Raw genomic sequence first — 20890 nt, forward strand, 5'->3', positions numbered from 1 at the left:
TTGTATGCCCGTCCGTACCTTTTATGGAAGGCTTGCTCACATCAGAGGACTGAGTTTTGCTGATCAATATCCTGTGCACTTTTTTTTTTTTTTGAAGATGCTATTTATTTATTTGAGAGAGAGGAAGAGAGAGAACAAAAGTGGTGGGGAAGGGCAGAAGCAGAACCAGACTCCTCGCTGGGCAGGGAACCCCACGTGAGGTTCAATCCCAGGATCCCAAGATCATGACCTGAGCCGAAGGCAGACAGTTAACTGACTGAGCCACCCAGGCGCCCCTCCTGTGTACTTAACTATATGCCTGTCACACAGTGGGCATTCAGTATGTATTTGTGCAGTGAACAAAGGGAACTCCCCTCAAGGGAAATGGAGGTAGCTTTTAAGGCAATAGAAGAACATAAGGAGAAATCAACCTCTGATTATGCAAGGTTTTGCATGAGCAAGTTAGATCTAAGATGAAGATTTATTAGTGAATAGTAAACACACAATGTAATTTATATATCACACACAGGCAGGCTTATTCTCTAGAACAATACTATAGAGAACCATGACATTCTCATACAAACTACAGCATAATGCTGTCAGGCTCACGCATAGGATTATAATGGTCAGTTTTCCCAATTTATGTTGTGTTTCTTTGCCACCCACAGATAAAATTATACTGCCTTCACACAAGAAGTCTCTCTGTTCTTTTGATAATTAAAAAATTCTGGGGACACCTGGGTGGCTCATTCGGTTAAGCGTCTGCCTTTAGTTCAGGTCATGAACTCAGGGTCCTGGGATAAAGTCCCACACTGGGCTCCCTGCTCAGCAGAGAGCCTGCTTCTCCCTGTGCCTGGCCCTGCTCTGTTTCTCGCTCTCCCTCTCTCTGAAAAATAAAAAAATAAAATCTTTAAAAAATAATAATAAATAAAATTAAATTAAAAATTCTTTAAGTTTAAAAGTTGTAGTATTTCTTTCTTGACGAAAAGCAATAACCGTAAGAAAGTATTCCAAATAGTGCATGATTCCCTCTCTAATTATTTCATAATTTTTATTTCCTTTCCTTAAGGCATCCACTGTTCTCATGGCCTTTTTGAATATACAACTGTGTGTGGATTAATGACTCAGAATCCACAAAGCAAATAAAGAGGAAATTTAGGTTCTAAGAGAAGAAAATGCACCAGCAGAAGAGAAAGATGTCTGGATCAGTGCTGATGTCAGCTCTGAAAGAGGCCCCTAAAAATGGAAGAATAGGGCAATGAGGCTTTCTTTTGCTTTATATCACCTATGGTCTGCACAGAAGCCAAAAAAAAAAAAAAAAATTAACAGCTTTTGAGTCAAACTGCATCATAATTTGGTAAATACTGATGGGGTCAAATTTTCATATTACTCGAATTCTTGGTTCTTCAAGAAGAGAGAAAGGAGCAAGATGAAAGCAAACCAACGGGTAACCAAATATTCCTGGAGAGAGTAACATTGAAGAGGTGAGGCGAGGCAAGCATATGGGTCACCCAAATACCACCGAGGGGAAGTGACTGGCGAACATGCTACAGAATGCCTGCTTCCGTGCTCAAATTTTACCCACCTTAAGACGGCTTCAAATAACCGATGCCTAGAGTTTGGAGATTTTTTTTTTTTCCAAGACTTTATTTACTTATTTGAGAGAGAGAGAGAGAGAGAGAGAGAGAATGAGAAGGAGAGGTCAGAGGAAGAAGCAGACTTCCCGCAGAGCTGGGAGCCCCTTGCAGGACTTGTTCCCAGGACTCCAGGATCACGACCTGAGTCGAAGGCAGTCGCCCAACCAACTGAGCCACCAGGTGCCCCAGAGATTTTTTTTTGTAATTAAACACATACTTTGGCTATAATGGAATTTGATAGGTACCTTTTTTACTTCCCTGTCAACCTAAAACCGTATTTTCTTTCCCTTAATGTGCTCAGGCTTTTTTTTTTTTTCCCCCAAGGTTTATTTGCTTCTTTAAAAAGAAAAAAAAAAGATTGTTATTTATTTGTCTGAGAGAGTGGGAGCCCGTAAGCAGGGGAGAAAGAGGGACAAGCAGACTCAGTGCTGAGTGCACAGCCCAACATGGGGTCGATCCCACCACCCTGAGATCATAACCTGAGCCAAAACCGAGTCAGATGCCCAACCCACTGAGCCACCCAGGCACCCCTGAGGTGCTCAAACTTTAAGAAAGCAGTCTCTCCCAGTCCCTTGTACCAAGGGAGACTGAGTACAATCACGCTACCTTTAGAAGTCACATAGTCAGAAATGTCATCATCTCTTCGCCAAAATAATTACTCAAACTTCATCAAAGAGCTCCAGGGCAACAAGGATCTGCCATCAGGGCAGCCCCGGTACTCACTGAAACGAAAGTGAAGCAGAGGCCAGCTCCCCTCTGTGCCAGCTGCTCCGTGTCAAGCCGAGGCTTTGCCAGCATCACTGACATCAGGGTGGGCAGAGCGGACTGCTCTTCTGACACCTCCTTCGCAGCACTGCCATCTAAGCCGTAGAGAGGCTGCTCTACTCGCCGCTGGAAAACATTAAAGAAAACACCCAAATTACATGAAAAAGAAAACCTGAAACTGCCAAAACATACAACAAATAAAAACACAGCTATGGAAAGTAAGAGTATTTTTGAAAAACACCTTTTCTGAAAACAAATGTGGAGAGCATAATGACAGTATCACTGGATTATAACCTATCTAACTCTGAGTTAGTATTTTACTCGAATTCTGCAAAATTGCATTTTAATTTTTCTTTGTGTAATTGCATTTGCAGTTTACTTTGTAGAGTTCAACAAATCAACTTCAAAATAGCCTCAAACCTACAAAAGAAATGTTATTTCTATCCTGCAGGTAAATGAAGATTAAGACATTTGTCCCCTAATTTACAGTTTTCACTCTCAATTCTATCCTCACCACACTATACTTAGATGCAAAAATCAAAAAAAATATAAGCAAAACAAGTTCCACTGAACACTGAAAGAATAATATAACACAATTATGTATGGTTTATTCCAGAAATGCAAAAATGGTTCATTATTAGCAAATCTACTGATATAATTCATTACATTAATGGTGGGGGAAGGGGAATCAAGGTTCTTCCCTTTAGATGCCAAAAAAGATTTGCAAACTATCGAGCAACTCTTAAAAAACAAAAACAAAAACAAAAACCACAGGAAGTATCCATCTTTAATACAATAGAGTATTTTTTCAGAAATCAACATAAATTAATACCAGAGACACATTCATCAAAGTTAGGAAAACTAGACAGGGGATTAATACCACAATCATCTCAACATTATTATAGAAATGTTAGCCAATGTGACAAGGGGGTGGGGGAATGAGGAATAAACACTGGAAAATATTAAAAATTGAAAAGTGTCATTTTTGGATGATATAACTATTCACAAAGGAAACTAAGCAAATCAACTGAAAAACAATAAATAAGAGTTTGGCAAGATGACTGAATATAAAACAAACATACAAAAATCAATAGCTACCCCATATACAAACAATTTCTTATTATCAGAATATGTAATGGAAGAAAAAACAGGTTCAAATTATTTAAAAATCTATAAAAAAGAAATAAGTTTAGAAATAAACTTAAGAAATATGGCAGTTACATATAAAGGAAAACCACAGCTTTCCTGACAGACATAAAACATGACCTACACAGTGACACTATGCTCCTGCATTCAAATTTTACAGATGTCAAATTTTTCTAAAAACCAATGCTTAAGGCTTTTTGTTTACTTTTGGTTTTCTTTTTTTTCTGCAAGAGAGTGTGTAATGGTGGTACAGTGAACAGAGAGGTTAACTTTTACTTTCTTTTGGGGGATTGTTTTTGTGTAATTTCGCACATTAATTCTGAGGTTCACTTGGAGAAATAATCAAGATTAGCCACATAAATTTTGATAAAGAACAGCAGGGAAACTTGACTACAGTTATTAAAACATACTACAAAACAACAACTATACTGGTATAATACCGGTACATGAGCAGACCAATTAATCAGTGGCACAGAAACAGACCCCTCTAACATGGAAATACAATTTGCGATTAAAGTGTATTTCAGATTAGTGGAAACTTATTAACAAGAGAATAGGATATTTGAGTATTAGAAGAAAGGGAAAAGTAGATTGCGTCCTTATACATAAAAATTACAAGAAAACAGAAACAAATACTTTTATGACATTCTAATGGTGAAGGACTTTTTAAACATGACATTAAAAATACAAACCATATAGGAACATCTTAGAATAACACAAAACCAGTACGACATAAAGGAAAAACACTGATAAATTTGACTCCAATTTTTTTTTTACCCGAATGGCAAAAGTCAACATAATATTAAGAGATAAAATTACAAACAGGCAAAAATGTTTACCATATAAATAACAATGAGTTAACAATCTTAAAAAATAATGTGTTCCTACTCATTAGGAAGAAAAAAACAAATACTCTAATAAATAAATGGCAAAGAGCCTAAATAAGTACTAAGAGAAATCCAAAGGCAACTAACTTAAGATGTTCAAGAACACTAATGAAGAAATGCAAGGTAAAACAAGGCAGTTGTCTCACTGACAAAGACTATAATGTTAAACTTTAATATTAAAGGAGGGTATGCAGAAACTGGGACCTACCAACTGCTGATAATCCGCTAGCAATTACATGATGACGTTTTAAAGCAAGCATATACTCTGACTAGGGAATTACAGTTTGGAAATTTATCCAAAGGAAAAGAAATGTCTAAGTACAGATATATATAGAAGATCATTCGTTACATGGGGTGCCTGGGTGGCTCAGTGGGTTGGGTCTCTGCCTTTGGCTCAGGTCATGATCTCAGGGTCCTGGGATCGAGTCCCCACATGGGGCTCTCTGCTCAGCGGGGAGCCTGCTTCCCCTTCCCTCTCTCTGCCTGCCTCTCTGCCTACTTGTGATCTCTGTCAAATAAGTAAATAAATTAAAAAAAAGTCTTTAAGTTCATTACAGCACTGTTTATAGGACACAAAAATGTTTATGGGTATTGTTAAATAAACAAAGAAATGAAATCTATTATATTAACGTACATGGATACGCTATGCCCACTAAACTCCTTAATAATAGTTTTTCTGGAGGAGACTTTCTATTTTAACACTTCTGAGTTGTACTTTCATTCATAGTCAGCATGTATCCCTTCATCAGGAAAAACCACTTAACATTTTCATTTTAGAAAATAAAAGTAAGGGGCGCCTGGGTGGCTCAGTGGGTTAAGCCTTTGCCTTCGGCTCAAGTCATGATCTCAGGGTTTTGGGATCAAGCCCCACATTGGGCTCTCTGCCAGGCAGGGAGCATGCTTCCCCTTCTCTTTTTTTGCCTACTTGTGATCTGTCAAATAAATAAATAAAATCTTTAAAAAAAGAAAAGTAAAATAAACTAACCAAAATGATCCCGACAAAGGAATTTAGTTTTTTAGTTTGTAAGCAGAATCCACCTCCTTGAGACCAAAACTCCTACCCAAATCAAATGCAATTATTTAAATTCAGGCTCCAAAGTGCTCCTGATACCCAATCACAACAGTATCTGCACTACTTGGGAGATTGTATCTCTGAAGTTGCAATACTAAAATTAGTTATTCTGTTATGTAAATACTCAGTAAATATTTGCCAAGGGCTGAAAGATTTTTGAGTATTTCTGGAAATACAGCAGGCTAGGATATTTGAACTAAACTTCCCTTAGAAAATAATAAAAATAGAAAAAAAGATACTAAGAGCACTGAAGAGTTGATAAAATAGTAGGGATCTGCTAGGGCAAAATCTAAGGAAAATTAGGAACACAAGACACATAAATGAAGCACCAAAGTCAGATTTGCCCTAAGGGTACTTGCAGATCTTAAATTTCCGTTTCCAGGGCACATGGTGCCAAGCAGATAATCACAGGCCAAACAAAATCCACTGGGGGCAGAGGGTTCAACAGGAAACCCTTCGCACTTCAAGCTTTCAGGGCTTCCCAAGGGTTAGACTCTCAGGGAAAATGTAAACCAGAAGAAAAACTTCCTCCAACCCTCAGGGAACTACAAGGAAGTCGCCTTGGCAATGCAGGAGGCAGGAGCTCCCTTGAGAAATGTTAACACAATCCAGATCAATACTGAATGGGTGGATGAAACAAACAAACAAAATCAAACAAACAAAATGTGTGCCATGAATTCAGTAGTTGAAAGGAGTACTGGACGGGTGAGAGCTCTAGGCACTTGGAAGAAGCAAATAAAAAGTTTCCCTGGAGGAACACATCTTTGTCTTAGATCTCAAAGAAATTTCACAAATAATTTTTCAGGAACAATGAGCAGCACACAATAAAAAAAAATAAGCACAAAAGAAATAAAGCAAGGAGCAACAGCTAGGAAAAACAAACAGATCCATAAAAGAGACAACAAACAGGTTCATAAAAACTTTGAGTGCCAGAATTATCAAACAGATTATAAAACAAAGTCTACTAGATTACACAAAAGTAGTAAGAGAAGACAAGCTTGAAAATATCAGCAGGGAACATCAAATAACAAAAATTAAGAATTTAGTGGAGTTAACAGCAAACCAGATACAACAAAACAGAGATCTGGGAACTGAAAGGCAAGAAACTATACAGAATGGAGCATATGGAAATAAAAAGAAAATAGAAAAAAGAAGTTAAAAGCCATGGTGATGAGGTGAGATGGTCTAACACAAAATTAACTGGAATTTTATAGGAAGAAGAAAAAGAGAACAGGGCAGAAATAATATGTGAAGAGACAATGGCTAATTATTATCCAGAACTGGTATAAGACCCAACAAAGCAGCCCAACAAATCACAAGCAACAGAAGTAAAAGGACACATCATAGTGAAACTACAGAGCACCACAGAGAGGGATTTTTAAAGCAGCTGGAGGGGGGAACCCAGATACTTTCATAGAAATAAGAAGTAAAGGAATATTGTTTTTTCAATAGTAACAATGGGAGCCAGAAGATGGTAATAATACATCCAGTTGTTAAGAGGAAAAAAAAAATGCAAAACTAATACACACAGCAAAAATATCTTTCAAGAATAAAAGCAAAATAAAGTTATTTAAGCAAAGAAAAACCTAGAGAGTTAAGTCCCCAGCAGATACATATAAAAGAATACTAAAGGAGTACTTCAAGTAGAGGGAAAGTGATCCTAGGTGGAAGGTGTGTAAGATGCAAAAAGGAAAGAAATACGAAGAAAGAGGTAAAGGAACACTGATAGCATAAAATAACGATGTTGTATGAGGCTAAAACAAAAACAAAAACAAAATGCAAATATAAACCACCCAACACCAAGTTAGTAGCAAGTAAATGGAGTTAATGTTCTGACCTCATCCTTTCTTGGAGAGGATAAAGATACTATTAACATCAAAGAAAAAAAAGATACTATTAACATCAAACCTGGGCAAACTGAAGATACATGTGGCAATTTCTAAGAGAAATAGGGAACAGAACCTAGCTACTAGTGGAGGATGAAGATACAAAATGATTTCCACCGCTCCCCCAAAACACCCGACCCAAATAAAAGCAAGAAATGAAAGAAAAAGGAACAGAGAACATGCAGGATTTAAGTAGAGAACACATTAAAAGATGGTATATTTAAACCCAATATAATGATAATTAAATGCAAATAAAATAAATACAAAAGTTAAAAAACTACTTTAGACTGAATAAACAAAATATTCAACTATGTATTTTTCAGGTATATTGAAAACATAATAATGAAAAGCTGATAGTATAAAAATGGAAATACGTATACCATACAGTAATTTGGATATACTGAATATCAGATATAATGCATTTAGAGTGAAAAGCATTGCAAGAGATAAAGAGAGTCACTTAATGCACCAAGCAAAAACATAAATACAGGAAGAAACAAACACCTCCTACAACCATGAGAGATATGAATATGCTTCTCTTAGTAATTGCTAGAGCAAACAGCCCAAAATCAGAATACAGAAAATGTAAACACTGTGATTAAATGCCACGATTAACAAACTGACTTAATGACAAAATGAAACTATTTTGTTTAGGGATGCATACATGGTCAGATTTTAAGAAATGGATCATTATAATCACAAAAATTAGAACAGCGGTTGTTTCCAGGGTAGAGAGGGAGAGAGTTGTAATCTCAGAAGAGCACACAGGTTTCTAGGGTACTGGAAATATTCTACTTCTTGACCGAAGTAACAATTACATAGAGTTAACTTTATAATGATTTCCTGGAAATGTCTTCTTGTGAAGGGCCAGACAAATATCTCAGGCTTTTCAGGCCATATATCATGTCTGTGATATATTCTTCTTTGTCTCTACAACTCTTTAAAAATCTAAAAGTCATTCTTAGCTTGTGAGCTGTGGGATATAGTTTACCAAACTCCTGCATTAAAAGACTTACGTTTTAGGTCCTTCTTTGTTTTCAACAAAAAATACAGAAGAACCACTTAGGGTAAAAAAAAGCTAAAGTAATTCTTTATCCACTGATTGTTCCTTTCAACAGGTCTGAACATCTACCGTTTGTGCCAAGCAATGTTTTGGGCGTTGGAGATTGAAAATTGAACAAGATATTATTAGCTTTTCATGTCAAGTCAAGGAAATAGTAAAAAAGAAAATTATACCTTTATATAGTTAAGTACTGAGAAAACAGAAACAGCAATAAACAACAAAGCCAAGTCCCTGCTCTCGTGGGATTAACATTAGTGGAAGAATATGGGGAAGAGATTAACCATAAAGTTAAAAATTAAAATGTTATTAAATAAAAATATTAAAAATTATACCACACACCAATGACAGTGAATGGTCTACAACAACATAAAACAATACAGATGCATCTCACAGAAGAATGCTGAATGAAAGAAGCCAGACATCAGATTACATACTGTATGATTCCTTTCATACAAAGTACGAAAACAGAAAAAACATCTATGCTGTTAGACGTCAGGATAATGCCTATCCACAATGGCAGGGAGGGGGCTAATAACGGGCAGGGAGCATAAGGGGAGGGGGAGTTGGTAATTTTTCTTTCTTGTGTTGAAATATTTTGAACACTTTCATTGGTTTAAAAGTTAAGAAAAACAGGGGCACCTGGCTGGCTCAGCCAGTGGAGAATGCAACTCTTGATCTTTGGGGTTGTAAGCTTGAGCCCCACGTTGGGTGTACAGATCACTTAAAATATTTTTTTAATTGTATAAATAAATAAATATCAAGGAAAAATAAAGACACAAGTCTCCTTGACAGTTATTTAAAAACCCTCAACCTAACCAAACAGTTCTACACATCAAATATTTCTAACATGTTTAAATATGACAAGGATGATAAAATAATAGCCAAATTCTTGAGGTGAATACCTTTTTCTAAGCGCTTTAATAACTGTAGTCACCCTAATGAATGCAAGACTTTCTGGGACAGAAGGGAAGAAGTGCATTCTCACCACTTTAATGCAGCAGACCCAATCACTTACGGAAAGAGCACTATGACCCAGCTCTGCTGAGGCAGCAGAGTCAAACAACATTCCTAAAAAGAGACACCTAGCACAAAAACTGATTTCAGGGAGACCCCTCTTCCCTAAGATCCCAAAGCAACACATGAGGCATTAGCAGCCAGAACATACTCTTGAGTACAAAGATCTTGTATTGTCTCAACAAATTATCCCAAGACTCTCAAGTAAATTCACACAAAATCCCATATTCACCAGCTAGCTCAGGGAGTCGCCATTTTGGGACCAGTGACATCTGGAGCAGGTAACTGTGCTGTGGGGCCTGTTGCGTCCCTTGTAAGATGCTGACCAGCATTTCTGGCCTCCGCCTACTAGATGCCCACAGCTCCCTCCTCTGACCCTCTAGTTGTGATAAAAAATTACTCTAACATTGCCCAAAGTCCCCTGAGAGGCAAAACTATCCCCAGCTGAGAACCACTAACTTGGCTAAAATGTTTTTTAGGGCTTTCAATTCTTACTTAGTGGAAGGAAAATGGGGTGGGGTGGGGGCCTGGTTGACTCAGGTGGTAGAGCCTGCGACTTCTGATCTCAGGGTTGTGACTTCAAGCCCCACACTGGGTACAGAGATTATTTAAAAATAAAAAATCTTAAAAAAAAAAAAAAAAGGAAACAAAATATCTCAAATTTGCGTAACATTAGCTTCTCCACCACATCGCGGAGAAAACCTTGAAAATCAATCAAATGCCAGGAGCTGACCAAACATTTAAAAAAAAAAAAACAACAAAAAACCAGAACTCATTTATAGGAACATGTAAGCTTGGCAAGGATAAAAACCTAATATTTGAACTGGCAATTATTTCCTCGACAGGACCCTGAGCCGTAGGCTTAGAGGTAACTTATACTGAGAAACAGGGTTAGCTCTTGTAAAACATAAATTTATGGATACAGACTTGAATCTAAGTGGTTCACAGGTAATACTATGAATGTTTCTCCTTAATGCCTCATTCCCCTTGGGTAATTAATGGAAGAGAAACTGCTTGAGTGTTCCTGGGCTTCTCGTCTCCTACAACAGGTGTCACATTTCTCCAGGTGAATGCTTACCGGTAAGGGATTGGATAAGGAATGTTGCGGTGAGGATCGTGCAACTGGTGGAACACTTCTGCCAGGGCTGGTTCCTGGCCCGCTTCCCCCAGCAAACTGGCCAACAGGGAGAAATGGATATGAATAATTCAAAACAGTACTATGCTTCAGATAAGGAGAGTAAAAGATTAACACACAAATAGGTCTTAATTATACGGCCCCTTTAATAAGTCAATACATCTTATGCTAAAGAGAAAATGCCATATAAGTCAAATTTTGCTATCTTCTCAGTAAGTTTTAAGAAGGAGCTCCCGCAGAAATGTACAAGATATAAAAGAATACATGGCTAGAAAGCTGAAGGTACACATGGTTTTGAAAGGACATCGGAGAAGAATGTTTTCCCTTCTTGTCTCAAAATACCCGAAAGCAGGAATACAGCGGTATAGTGGATGTTAGTGTCTTCTTTAGGAACCACTAACGATGATGGGTCAGTAAACTCGCTACGTGACCCACTGAACTAAAGGGAAGAGGACAAAAGAAGAGTCCAAGTCACTCCACTTCAATCTTTGTAAGACCCGAAACCTAGTCTGGCCAAGAGAAAAACCACCTCATTTGTGAATTTTTATATCATCACAGACAAGACACATCATAAAAAAATTTAAATTTAGGAAGTCAGTAGTAGTTTCCTCTTAATAGAGAGAGATGGGGCAACATCAGATTGATGAAGATGGGAAGGAAGGGGAAGAGAGCACAGTAAAGGCAAAATATTGCTTTCTAAAGCCTTAAATGAACGCAAGGATTTAGTTTTTTAAAAATCACTATAGATTTTTTTTCCAAAAATTTAACTTACCTCAAAGTAATCACTAATTTTATGTCCCCTAGGAGTGCCTTTCCCTGAAAATGAAACCAAAGTAAGTACAGTTTTTCCAATAACATACGTAAACCATCATTCACTAAAAAGCACTACGTATTCAGTAACTGCATATGTTATCTTCAGTTCAAGTGTTGGCTTTACTTTTGACAAGCGAAATTACCTGTACTGTAAGAACAGAGACAGTTTCCTCATCTAATAAAAGACTTAATAAGCAGTGAAAAGGAAGACTTTTTCTGAGATTGCTTTCCTTTAAGATTTGCTCATCTTTCTTTTATAACATACTAACAAAACCTATGCCACAACTGTGAATCAAAACAGAACTAATTTACGTCCATGCCTTCAATTAAGAGAACAAAGAATTCAAAACAAACTCCTAAGAACTAGAGGGTTTATTCTGTATCACAAAAAACTTTGTGGCCATGTCATTTTGGGAGAATTTTCCCCTCAAAAGTAAAAAATAATTTGTAGATAAAAAACAAGAAAAATGCAAAAAAGACTGTGACTTCCATTCCTCAGAGGGGGCAGGTGGACAAAGCAACCATTTACTCACTCCTTAAGCATATAAGGATATTTGGCATCATAACCATCAATATTTAGAGATTTATCCCACTGGGTGCCAATGTTCAACTAAATAACTGCCAGAGAAGAAGAGGAGGGAGAAAGAACAGTCATGTAAATAAAACCATTTCTGGTTACCTATTATTAACAAATCGCTGAGCTAATGCAAGATATGGTTAAAATGCCAATGTAACCTCTTTTCTGTATAACACACGCTTAGTCTGAAGAAAAAGCTGTGGTGAGAAGATCTAATGATCTTACGACAGGGAAAACGAGAGTCTCCAGGGAACTGACACTTTTGTCAGGTGTGTATCAAATGACAAGTCTATAATAAACAGCCTGGTATTCCCTTAAGGTACACAAATCTCCTTTGTTAGGAATCCCTGTATCTGAACTAATTATTTACTGTTGAGTCTGAAAATTCTAAGTACATAAGAATTTAGTATTTTTATTGGTGTGAAATTATTACTACCTTGGCTAGTTTCATATGGTTCAGCTTTTCTTTTCCGGTTTCGCTGGTCATTCTGTTTTTTCTCAGGAGTCTGTTAAATACCATATACATCACAATTAGCATTTTGTTAAAATTTTCACATTATGAAAATCAGAGAGTATGTACAAAATAATAAGGAGATAAAAGGCACAGGCAAGTCCTAAATCGGTGTGTCCTGGAGTTATGCAGTGCCATCTTTCAACCCAGACTGAAAGTGTGGGAGTATGTAAAGTCTCACAGTGGATGTGGCCTCTTACCTCTACTTCTTTATCACTCAAGGACCCCACGCTGCACAAGCTCTGGTTGGAAGACTCACTATTGAGTGGCCCCTGGAAAGGAAAAAAAAAAAAAAAAAAAAAGGGAATCAAAAGAAACTAATTTAAGATGACAGCAAAACTGAGGAAGAAGGCTGCTGATTCTGATGTGTAAGTCAGATCAAAGAAATCAAGAATTAACTGTAACACCTCCAAGCCAACTTGAAAAGATTCAATCAGCTATACTACGGTGCCCTCAAGTCAAAATTCCCTTGACTCAGTGTGTAGAGCATGCAACAGTGATCTTAGGGTTGCAGGTTCAAGCCCCATAGGGCTGTAGAGATTATTTAAGAATAAAATCTTGAAGGGGCGCCTGGGTGGTTCAGTTGGTTAAGCGGTTGTCTTCAGGTCGGGTTATGATCTCGGGATGAAGCCCAGAGTTGGGCTCCCTGCTCAGCACTGAGTCTGCTTCTTCCTCCCCTTTTGCCCCTCCTCCTGTTCATTTGTTCTCTCTCTCTCTCAAATAAATAGGTGAAAAAAAAAAAAAGTTAAAAAAAAGGAATAAAATCTTTAAAAAGAAAATTCTTTTAGTTACTACTATTTTCCTTCACCAACTCTGTAGTCATACACAAATTTTCCCTTCTAGAGTACTTCCACATGTAGGGAACTCATTTTTTAAGGAAAATAAGCAGGGAAAACAAATTCTCTTGGCCTCCTATATCATACAGGCATCATGTGAAAGTTGATACATTAAGAAGCATGTTAAGGGTTTCTTATGAAGAGTGGTCAGGGACCATAATGAAGGAAATGCTTTTCTGAGTCATACTTCAAGGAGACATGACCACTAGTTCAAAAAAACAAAATACAAGAGATTGATTCCTAGCCTCACAGTACAAGGCACTCTCTGGCCCTGCTCCTCAGTGAAACTGGTAAAAATTATTTTAAAAAAACAACCATTCACAGCTCTGGAAATGGTCCCTGAGGGGAAACAGTAAACGAAGAAAACAACCACTCAATAAAATCTATGAAAATTCAGACTGAAAGGTCAGAGTCTGTGGTATTTGAACCGAGACCAATCTCACTCCTCCCCTCTCCCATCTTCATCTCAGCAAGGTTCCAGTTCTTGCAGTGGCCAAGAACACACGGCTCCCTCTTCCCCCAGCTCTCAGTCCAAGAGCTTTCTTCCTGCAAGGAGCAGGACTGTCTCCAGCCCAGTGCTGCTGATACTAAGTCCCAGACAAATACATCAAAAGCAGGGGATCCCATGAACAAACCCCACTTGTGGGACAGAGACTATACCTCAGGTGTGGCATACTGAGAATGGCAGCAGGGCCCAAACAGCTATTCTGCCCAGCTCATGAGACGGTGGTATTTCCACTCCAGGAGAAGCAAGCCGCTGCACGCACCCCACTCTCACCCTATTCCCATCCCTCACCCCCCATTCACTCGGCTTCCAGATCCAGAATGCTACTCAGAAAAGACGGCCATTGTCCCCATCCCCGGCTCCAGAATCCTCAGATAATTTTGCCTCAGGAAAAAAGGCAAGAACACATGCTACCAAATCTCTTCCCAAAAGATTTGACTTTATTCCCCAAAAGAGCGTGGATAAGTTGAACTCTAAGGGTATACTCAAGAACAGTGAAAGTTGTCGTGAAAGGCAAGTGGAAGATCTGTGGAGGTACTGACCATACAGCCTGGACCTCAAGCCAGCTAGTTTGCAGAAGAGAACCCAAGAATAAGACATTTGCGAGAAGTCCTCCTGGGGTCCGAACAAATAGCAAACACTAACCTCAGAAACCCTTCCTTCCAAGGAGCCCCAATTTGATCTGATTAGTCTGCAGAGGAATTTAAACCTCAGGGTACTGTTGAAAACAATATAGCAATCTGGGCAATTAGTGGACTCTAACAGCTGGATTGGTCAGGGAAAGAAAGCCTTACTGGTGCCAGACATCTCGGGGTGACTACCGACTTTAAGCTGGGTCTCCCTAAAGCCACCACCAGACGGTTGATGCTGAAGGGATGGGAAGAAAGAAAAGAATGCTAAAATAATCCCGTCACTAAGCACATAAACAGGCAAATAGCAGTAACAAGTCCCAAGACTGCTAAGAAAAATCAGTACCCAGAGCTGGTACAATATATCATCCAAAATGACCAGTTTCCAACAAAAAATCATGAGGCGTGCAAAGAAATAGAAATGTATGACACACATAACAGGAAAAAAAAAATTAGGCAAAAGAAACTGCCCGTGAGAGGGGCCAGATGTTGAGTTTAACAGAAAAATATTTCAAAACAGCCATTATAAATATGTTCACAGAGCCAAAGGAAACCAAAATTAAAGTAGTAAAGAAAGGTGTGAAAGACAATGTTGCATCAAACAGAGAATATCAACAGAAACACAGAAATTATATATAATTTTTAAAAGGAATTCTGGAGTTGAAAAATCACTGAAATAAAAAACGGGGGTGCCTGGGTGGCGCAACCAGTTGGGCACCGGACTCTTGATTCTGACTCAGATTGTGATCTCAGGGTCCTGAGATCAAGCCCCATATTGGGTTCTGTGCGCAGCACGGAGTCTACTTGGGATTCTCTCTCCCTTTCCCTCTGCCCCTTCCGCTCCTCATGGGCGCATGCAGGTAGGTGCTTGCTCTCTCTCTCTCTCTCAAATAAATAATTGTATTTTTTTTAAATGCACGAGTGAGGCTCAAGAGTAGAAATGAAGTGTCAGAAGAAATAATTAGCAAATCTGAAGGTAGATCAATAGAAATTATGCAAGCTGAAAAACAGAGAGAAAATTGAAGAAAAAACAAACAGCTTCAGAGAAATGCATATAACTGGGGTACCAGAGAGAGAGGAGAGCAGAAAAGAGCAGAAAAAAAAAAATTCAAAGAAATAAAGGCTGAAAACTTCTCAAATTTATTGAAAAGCATTAACTTACTCAATCCAGACAGCTTAATGAATTCCAAGCAGGATAAACAAAAAGAGACCCACAGATAGACACATCACAGGAAAAATGCTCAAAGGCAAAGACAGGAGAAAATCTTGAAAATAGAAATAAAATGCATCATTTACAAGGGAATCCCAATAAAATTTAACAGTTGACTTCTGAGCAAAAACAATTTAAAAAATGGGCAAAAGATCTGAACAGACATTTCTCCAAAAACTATATACAAATGGTCGATAACCACATGAAAAGTTCAACATCATGTGCTAATGGGAAAATACAAATCAGAACCAAAAAGAGACACCACTTCACACCTACTAGGATGGCTGTATCAACGAAGACAGTAAGAAAGTGCTAGCAGGGGCGCCTGGGTGGCTCAGTGGGTTAAAGCCCCTGCCTTCCGCTCTGGTCACAATCCCATGGTCCTGGGATCGAGCCCCACATCGGGCTCTCTGCTCGGCAGGGAGCCTGCTTCCTCCTCTCTCTGCCTGCCTCTCTGCCTACTTGTGATCTCTGTCTGTCAAATAAATAAATAAATAAAACTTAAAAAAAAAAAAAGTGCTACCAGTGAACACTAAGAAATGTAAAGATTTGCTGAATCATTATATTATACACCTGAAACTAATATAACAGTGTGCTAATTATACTTGATTTTTTAAAAAGTGCTGGCAAGAATGTGTAGAAACTGGAACCCTCATCTATTGCTGGTGGAACATAAAATGGTGCAGCTGCTTTCAAAAACAAGCAGTTCCTCAAACAGTTAAACACAGTAACTGTATGACCCAGAATGCTAATCCTTGGTATACAATGAAGAGAAATGAATATATACAAAAACTTGGGACACGAATGAATAGCAGCATTATTCACAAAAGCCAAAAAGGTAGAAACAATCCAAATATCCAAATGATAAATGGATAAACAAAATGTGGTATATTCATACAATGGAATATTATTTGGCCATAAAAAAATCAAGCACTGATACATGCTGCAGTATAGATGAACCAAAAAACATTTGCTAAGTAAAAAAAGTCACAACAGAGCACATATCAAATGATTCCATTCATATGAAAATCTAGACTAAAGAAAGCTAAGTCAGAAAGAAAATTAATGGTTGCTTAGGGTCTGGTGGGAGGAGAGGGGAATGTGGGTGACAGCTAAAGAATATGGGGTTTGCGGGCACCTCAGTGGCTCAGTGGGCTGAGCCTCTGCCTTCGGCTCGGGTCATGTTCTCAGGGTCCTGGGATCGAGCTCCACATCAGGCTCCCTGATCAGCAGGAAGCCTGCTTCTCCCTCTCTCATTCCCTAGCTTGTGTTCCCTCTCTCGCTGTCTCTCTCTCTCTCCGTCAAATAAATAAATAAGAATCTTTAAAAAAAAAAATATATATATATATGGGGTGGGGTTTGATGATAAAAATGTTCTAAAACTATGCTGATAGTTGCATGTATCCATGAATATACTCAAAAAACAATGGTCACTGATACGCAGAATTTGAGGAACAGGGCAGAAGAACACAGGGGAAGAGAAGAAAAAAATCAAACAAGACAAAAGCAGAGAGGGAGACAAACCATAAGAGACTCTTAATCTCAGGAAATAAACTGAGGGTTGCTGGAGGGGAGGGGGGTGAGAGGGATGCGGTGGCTGGGTGATGGGACACTGGGGAGGGTATGTGCTATAGTGGGTGCTGTGAATTGTGTAAGACTGATGAATCACAAACCTGTACCCCTGAAACAAATAATACATTTTATGTTAATAAAAAAAATGAACTGCACATTTTAAAAGGGGTAAATTGCACAGTCAACGAATTATATCTCGATAAAGCTGTTAAAAAACAACAGTTACTAGGTTTAGTTCAGAAACAATTTGCATTCCTACTAGGGTATATTAAGTATTCCTTTCACCATATTCTTAAAGCACTACTTTTAAAGTATAATTAACACACAGTAACGGCTTCATAGTGAGATACTTGTGAAGCTGCAAAGGAAAATAATAAAGTGAGGGGGTCCTGGGTGGCTCAGTTGGTTAAGCATCTGCCTTCTGCTCATGTCATGATCTCAAGGTCCTGGGATCAAGCCCCACATCTGGCTCCCTCTTCACCCTCTCCCTCTGCCATTCCCCCTGCTTGTGCTCTGTCAAATAAAATCTTTAAAAAAGAAATAAAAATAATAAAGTGAAAGTAGGGAGAAGAAATCAAATGAAATCATGTATTCCCACTGATAAAACTCAACAAAAGTATCAATCCTATAATGATAAAGAGTTCTACGATGTTTTGAAAGAGAAAAAAGTTTTTACGTAAGAATTCTATAATAGTTTAAGTTGAAATTTCTATGCCCAAATTTTTAAAATATTCTGTTCATGAATTACCTTTACTATAATACTTTACTATAATACTATAATACTTTACTACCATTATAAAGCATTTTCCCCCTTGGAAAGTAATAAGGACATATACTATATTTTAACTATACAGACAAGAGAGAACTAAAGAACTTAGTGTTTTACTTGCAATTACTGATAATGAAAAACTGTAGAGTGTACATAACAGTGATGGACACTGAAGTACCTGAAAATGTCATGCAAAAGGCCCAGGGATCCTTACGGTTTCTTGGGTATGTTTGTCTAACAGAAAGAGAAAAGGATTAAGAATTACTGAGTCTTCAGTGCTCCTGGGTGGCTCAGTGGTTTAAAGCCTCTGCCTTTGGCTCAGGTCATGATCTCAGGGTCCCAGGACTGAGCCCCGCATGGGGCTCTCTGCTCAGCAGGGAGCCTGCTTCCTCCTCTCTCTGCCTGCCTCTCTGCCTACTTGTGATCTCTCTGTCAAATAAATAAATAAAATCTTAAAAAAAAAATTACTGAGTCTTCCCTTTTACTGTCCCTTTCTGAAGCACGGCATCCCAAATTATCATAAAATCATTAGATTAAATTTAATTAGCAGGGATAAATGACAAATATTCCCTGTTCTAAAACAGCTTACTGTCTAGTAAGAAAGAAAGCTAACCGAAAGTTTTTAGGCAAACTGAACGGTTATCTTTCAAAAATGTCACTCACTAAAAAACAAACAAAAATGGCAGGGGAAACTCGATTAAGTTAAAAGAAGATAAAGGCATGACTAAATTAAGCGAATGACCTTTGTTTAGACCCCGGGTATCAAAACAAGGCGAAGCCAAACAGCTATAAAGGACATTACTAGGACAAAGGCAGAAACTGAATACGGACTATATATTAGATAATCAAATGCTTTTACAAACTGGTCTATTATTATCAGTTCCTCAACTGCTACTTTTCCCATTTGATGCATTTCTGTAATAAGGTGCTTTGTAAGTTTTGTGTGAGTTCATGCTCAGCCTTGGGAGAGTCCCCATTTCAGGGGATACAGAGCAGTCCCAAAGGCAGTTTAATGTCTGCCTCTGCAAGTGTCCTATAACATTCATCAGTTCCAAACACATTAATACATTAGTTGCCTTGCCCAAGATTTCCACACAAGGCTGAAGTTTTCCATTTCTTGCAGGTGGCTTTTAGATTTTTTCTTTCTTTCTTTTTAATGTAATCTCTACGCCAAACATGGGACTCGACTTCATGACCCTGAGATCAAGAGCCACATGTTCTACCAAGTGAGCCAGCCAAGGACCCCATTTCCTGCAGCTGGCTTTAAACAGACCAACCCAAATATAAGTGGCTCACTTCTGTCTTATGTCCTGAACCAGTGGGCAGTTTCACCAGTCCTCAGTTCACAGGCAAAGCTTGCCTCTTCCCAATTCCCAGCTTTACACAGATACAGTTCAGGCCTTTGGCCTCAATTATTGTCCCCATGGGTAAATTAAACCCCAAGGCAAAAAAGCTTATGGACCATCAAGTTTAACTCCCATTCATCCCTGTAACAAGGTCATATATTTGAAGCTATAATAACTGGGACTGAATTTTTCTGATTTTTCTTATACTGCTGACATTCAGGAATTATACCATTTTCAGGTATTTCATTAAATCAGTCACTTTACTGACTTATTATTCTTTCTAATAATCTTTTAGCTTGTTCCTTTTGATTTAGTTGTCTAGATACAAAATCACAGCATTTGTAAACAAGTTTGTATCTTCTTTCCACAAATGATACCTTATTTGTTTTACATTTTACTGCACTGAATAAAACAACAGACATAGCATAAAGAATATTGTTTTGTTCTTTTTCGAGGTAACTCTGCTAGTGGTTTACGCCAATAAAAGCTGTATTAAGACCTGATACCCAAAACAATCCTGTAAAAGAACAAAGGTGGAGGTCTCCCACTTTCTGATTTCAAAACTTATTACAAAACTGTAATAATCAAAACAAGATGGCACTGGCATAAAGACGAACATACAGACAAATGGAATAAAACTGAAAGCCCAGAAATAAACCCTTGCATCTATGGTCAAATGGGGTCCCCCCCCATTTTTTCTTTGCGGATTTTTTTTTTTCAGTTTTACTGAAATGTAACTGATACACAGCTACGTGTGAGTTTAAGGTGTACAGCATAATGACTTGACATAAGATGATTTTCAACAAGGGTGCCAAGACCATTAAATGGTAAAAGGACAGTTTTCTCAACAAATGGTATTAGGAAAACTGGATATCCACTTGCAAAAGAATGAAATTGGACCCTTACCTTACACCACATACAGAAATTAACTCAAAATTGAGGACCCCCAGCAGCACAGGCAACAATGAAAAACAGACAAATTGAACTACACCAAAATTAAAAATCTCTCTGCATCAAGGAACATGATCAACAGAGTAAAGAGCCAACCCACAGAATGGGAGAAAGTATTTGCAAATCATATATCCTATGATAAGGGGTTAATATCCAGAATATACAAAGAATTCCTACAAATCAATAAGAACACAGCAAACAATCTGATTAAAAACTGGGCAGGGGGACCTGCTAGCTCAGCTGGGAGAGCTTGCTATTCTTGATCCTAGGGTCATGAGTTCTAGCCCCATGTTGGGGATAGAATTTACCTAAAAATTTAAAAAAAAAAAAAAAAAAAAAAGGAAAAAGAACTCGAATAGGCACTTCTCCAAAGATACACAAAAGGGCCAACAAGCACATGAGGAGATGCAACATCACTAGTCATTAAGGAAATACAAATCAAAATTACAATGAAATACCATACCACCTTGCACCCATTAGTATGGTTATTATACAAAAAAACAGAAAGTAATGAGTGCTAACAAGGATGTGGATGAACTGGAACCTTTGTGCACTGTTAGTTAGAATGTAAAATGGTAAATATTAAG

At 38.0% G+C, this 20890-nt stretch overlaps 1 protein-coding gene across 9 annotated transcripts in view; it reads right to left on the reverse strand.

Moving 5' to 3' along the window:
* TLK2 (tousled like kinase 2) overlaps positions 1 to 20890 on the reverse strand; it is a 113844-nt gene that overhangs the window by 55765 nt on the left and 37189 nt on the right. For 6 of the 9 annotated variants that reach the window (XM_032870907.1, XM_032870910.1, XM_032870905.1 and 3 more), the window contains 5 exons: positions 12686 to 12757; positions 12411 to 12480; positions 11357 to 11400; positions 10528 to 10623; positions 2340 to 2507 (listed from right to left, as the gene is read on the reverse strand). In XM_032870907.1, coding sequence (XP_032726798.1) covers positions 2340 to 2507; positions 10528 to 10623; positions 11357 to 11400; positions 12411 to 12480; positions 12686 to 12757 — 450 coding nt within the window. The remainder of the gene's footprint in view (positions 1 to 2339; positions 2508 to 10527; positions 10624 to 11356; positions 11401 to 12410; positions 12481 to 12685; positions 12758 to 20890) is intronic. The other 3 variants (XM_032870904.1, XM_032870903.1, XM_032870906.1) reach the window with 2 other exon arrangements.

The sequence above is a fragment of the Lontra canadensis genome, unplaced genomic scaffold (assembly GCF_010015895.1).
Source record: "Lontra canadensis isolate GAN:19392208 unplaced genomic scaffold, GSC_riverotter_1.0 scaffold41, whole genome shotgun sequence".
NCBI classification, from domain to species: domain Eukaryota; kingdom Metazoa; phylum Chordata; class Mammalia; order Carnivora; family Mustelidae; genus Lontra; species Lontra canadensis.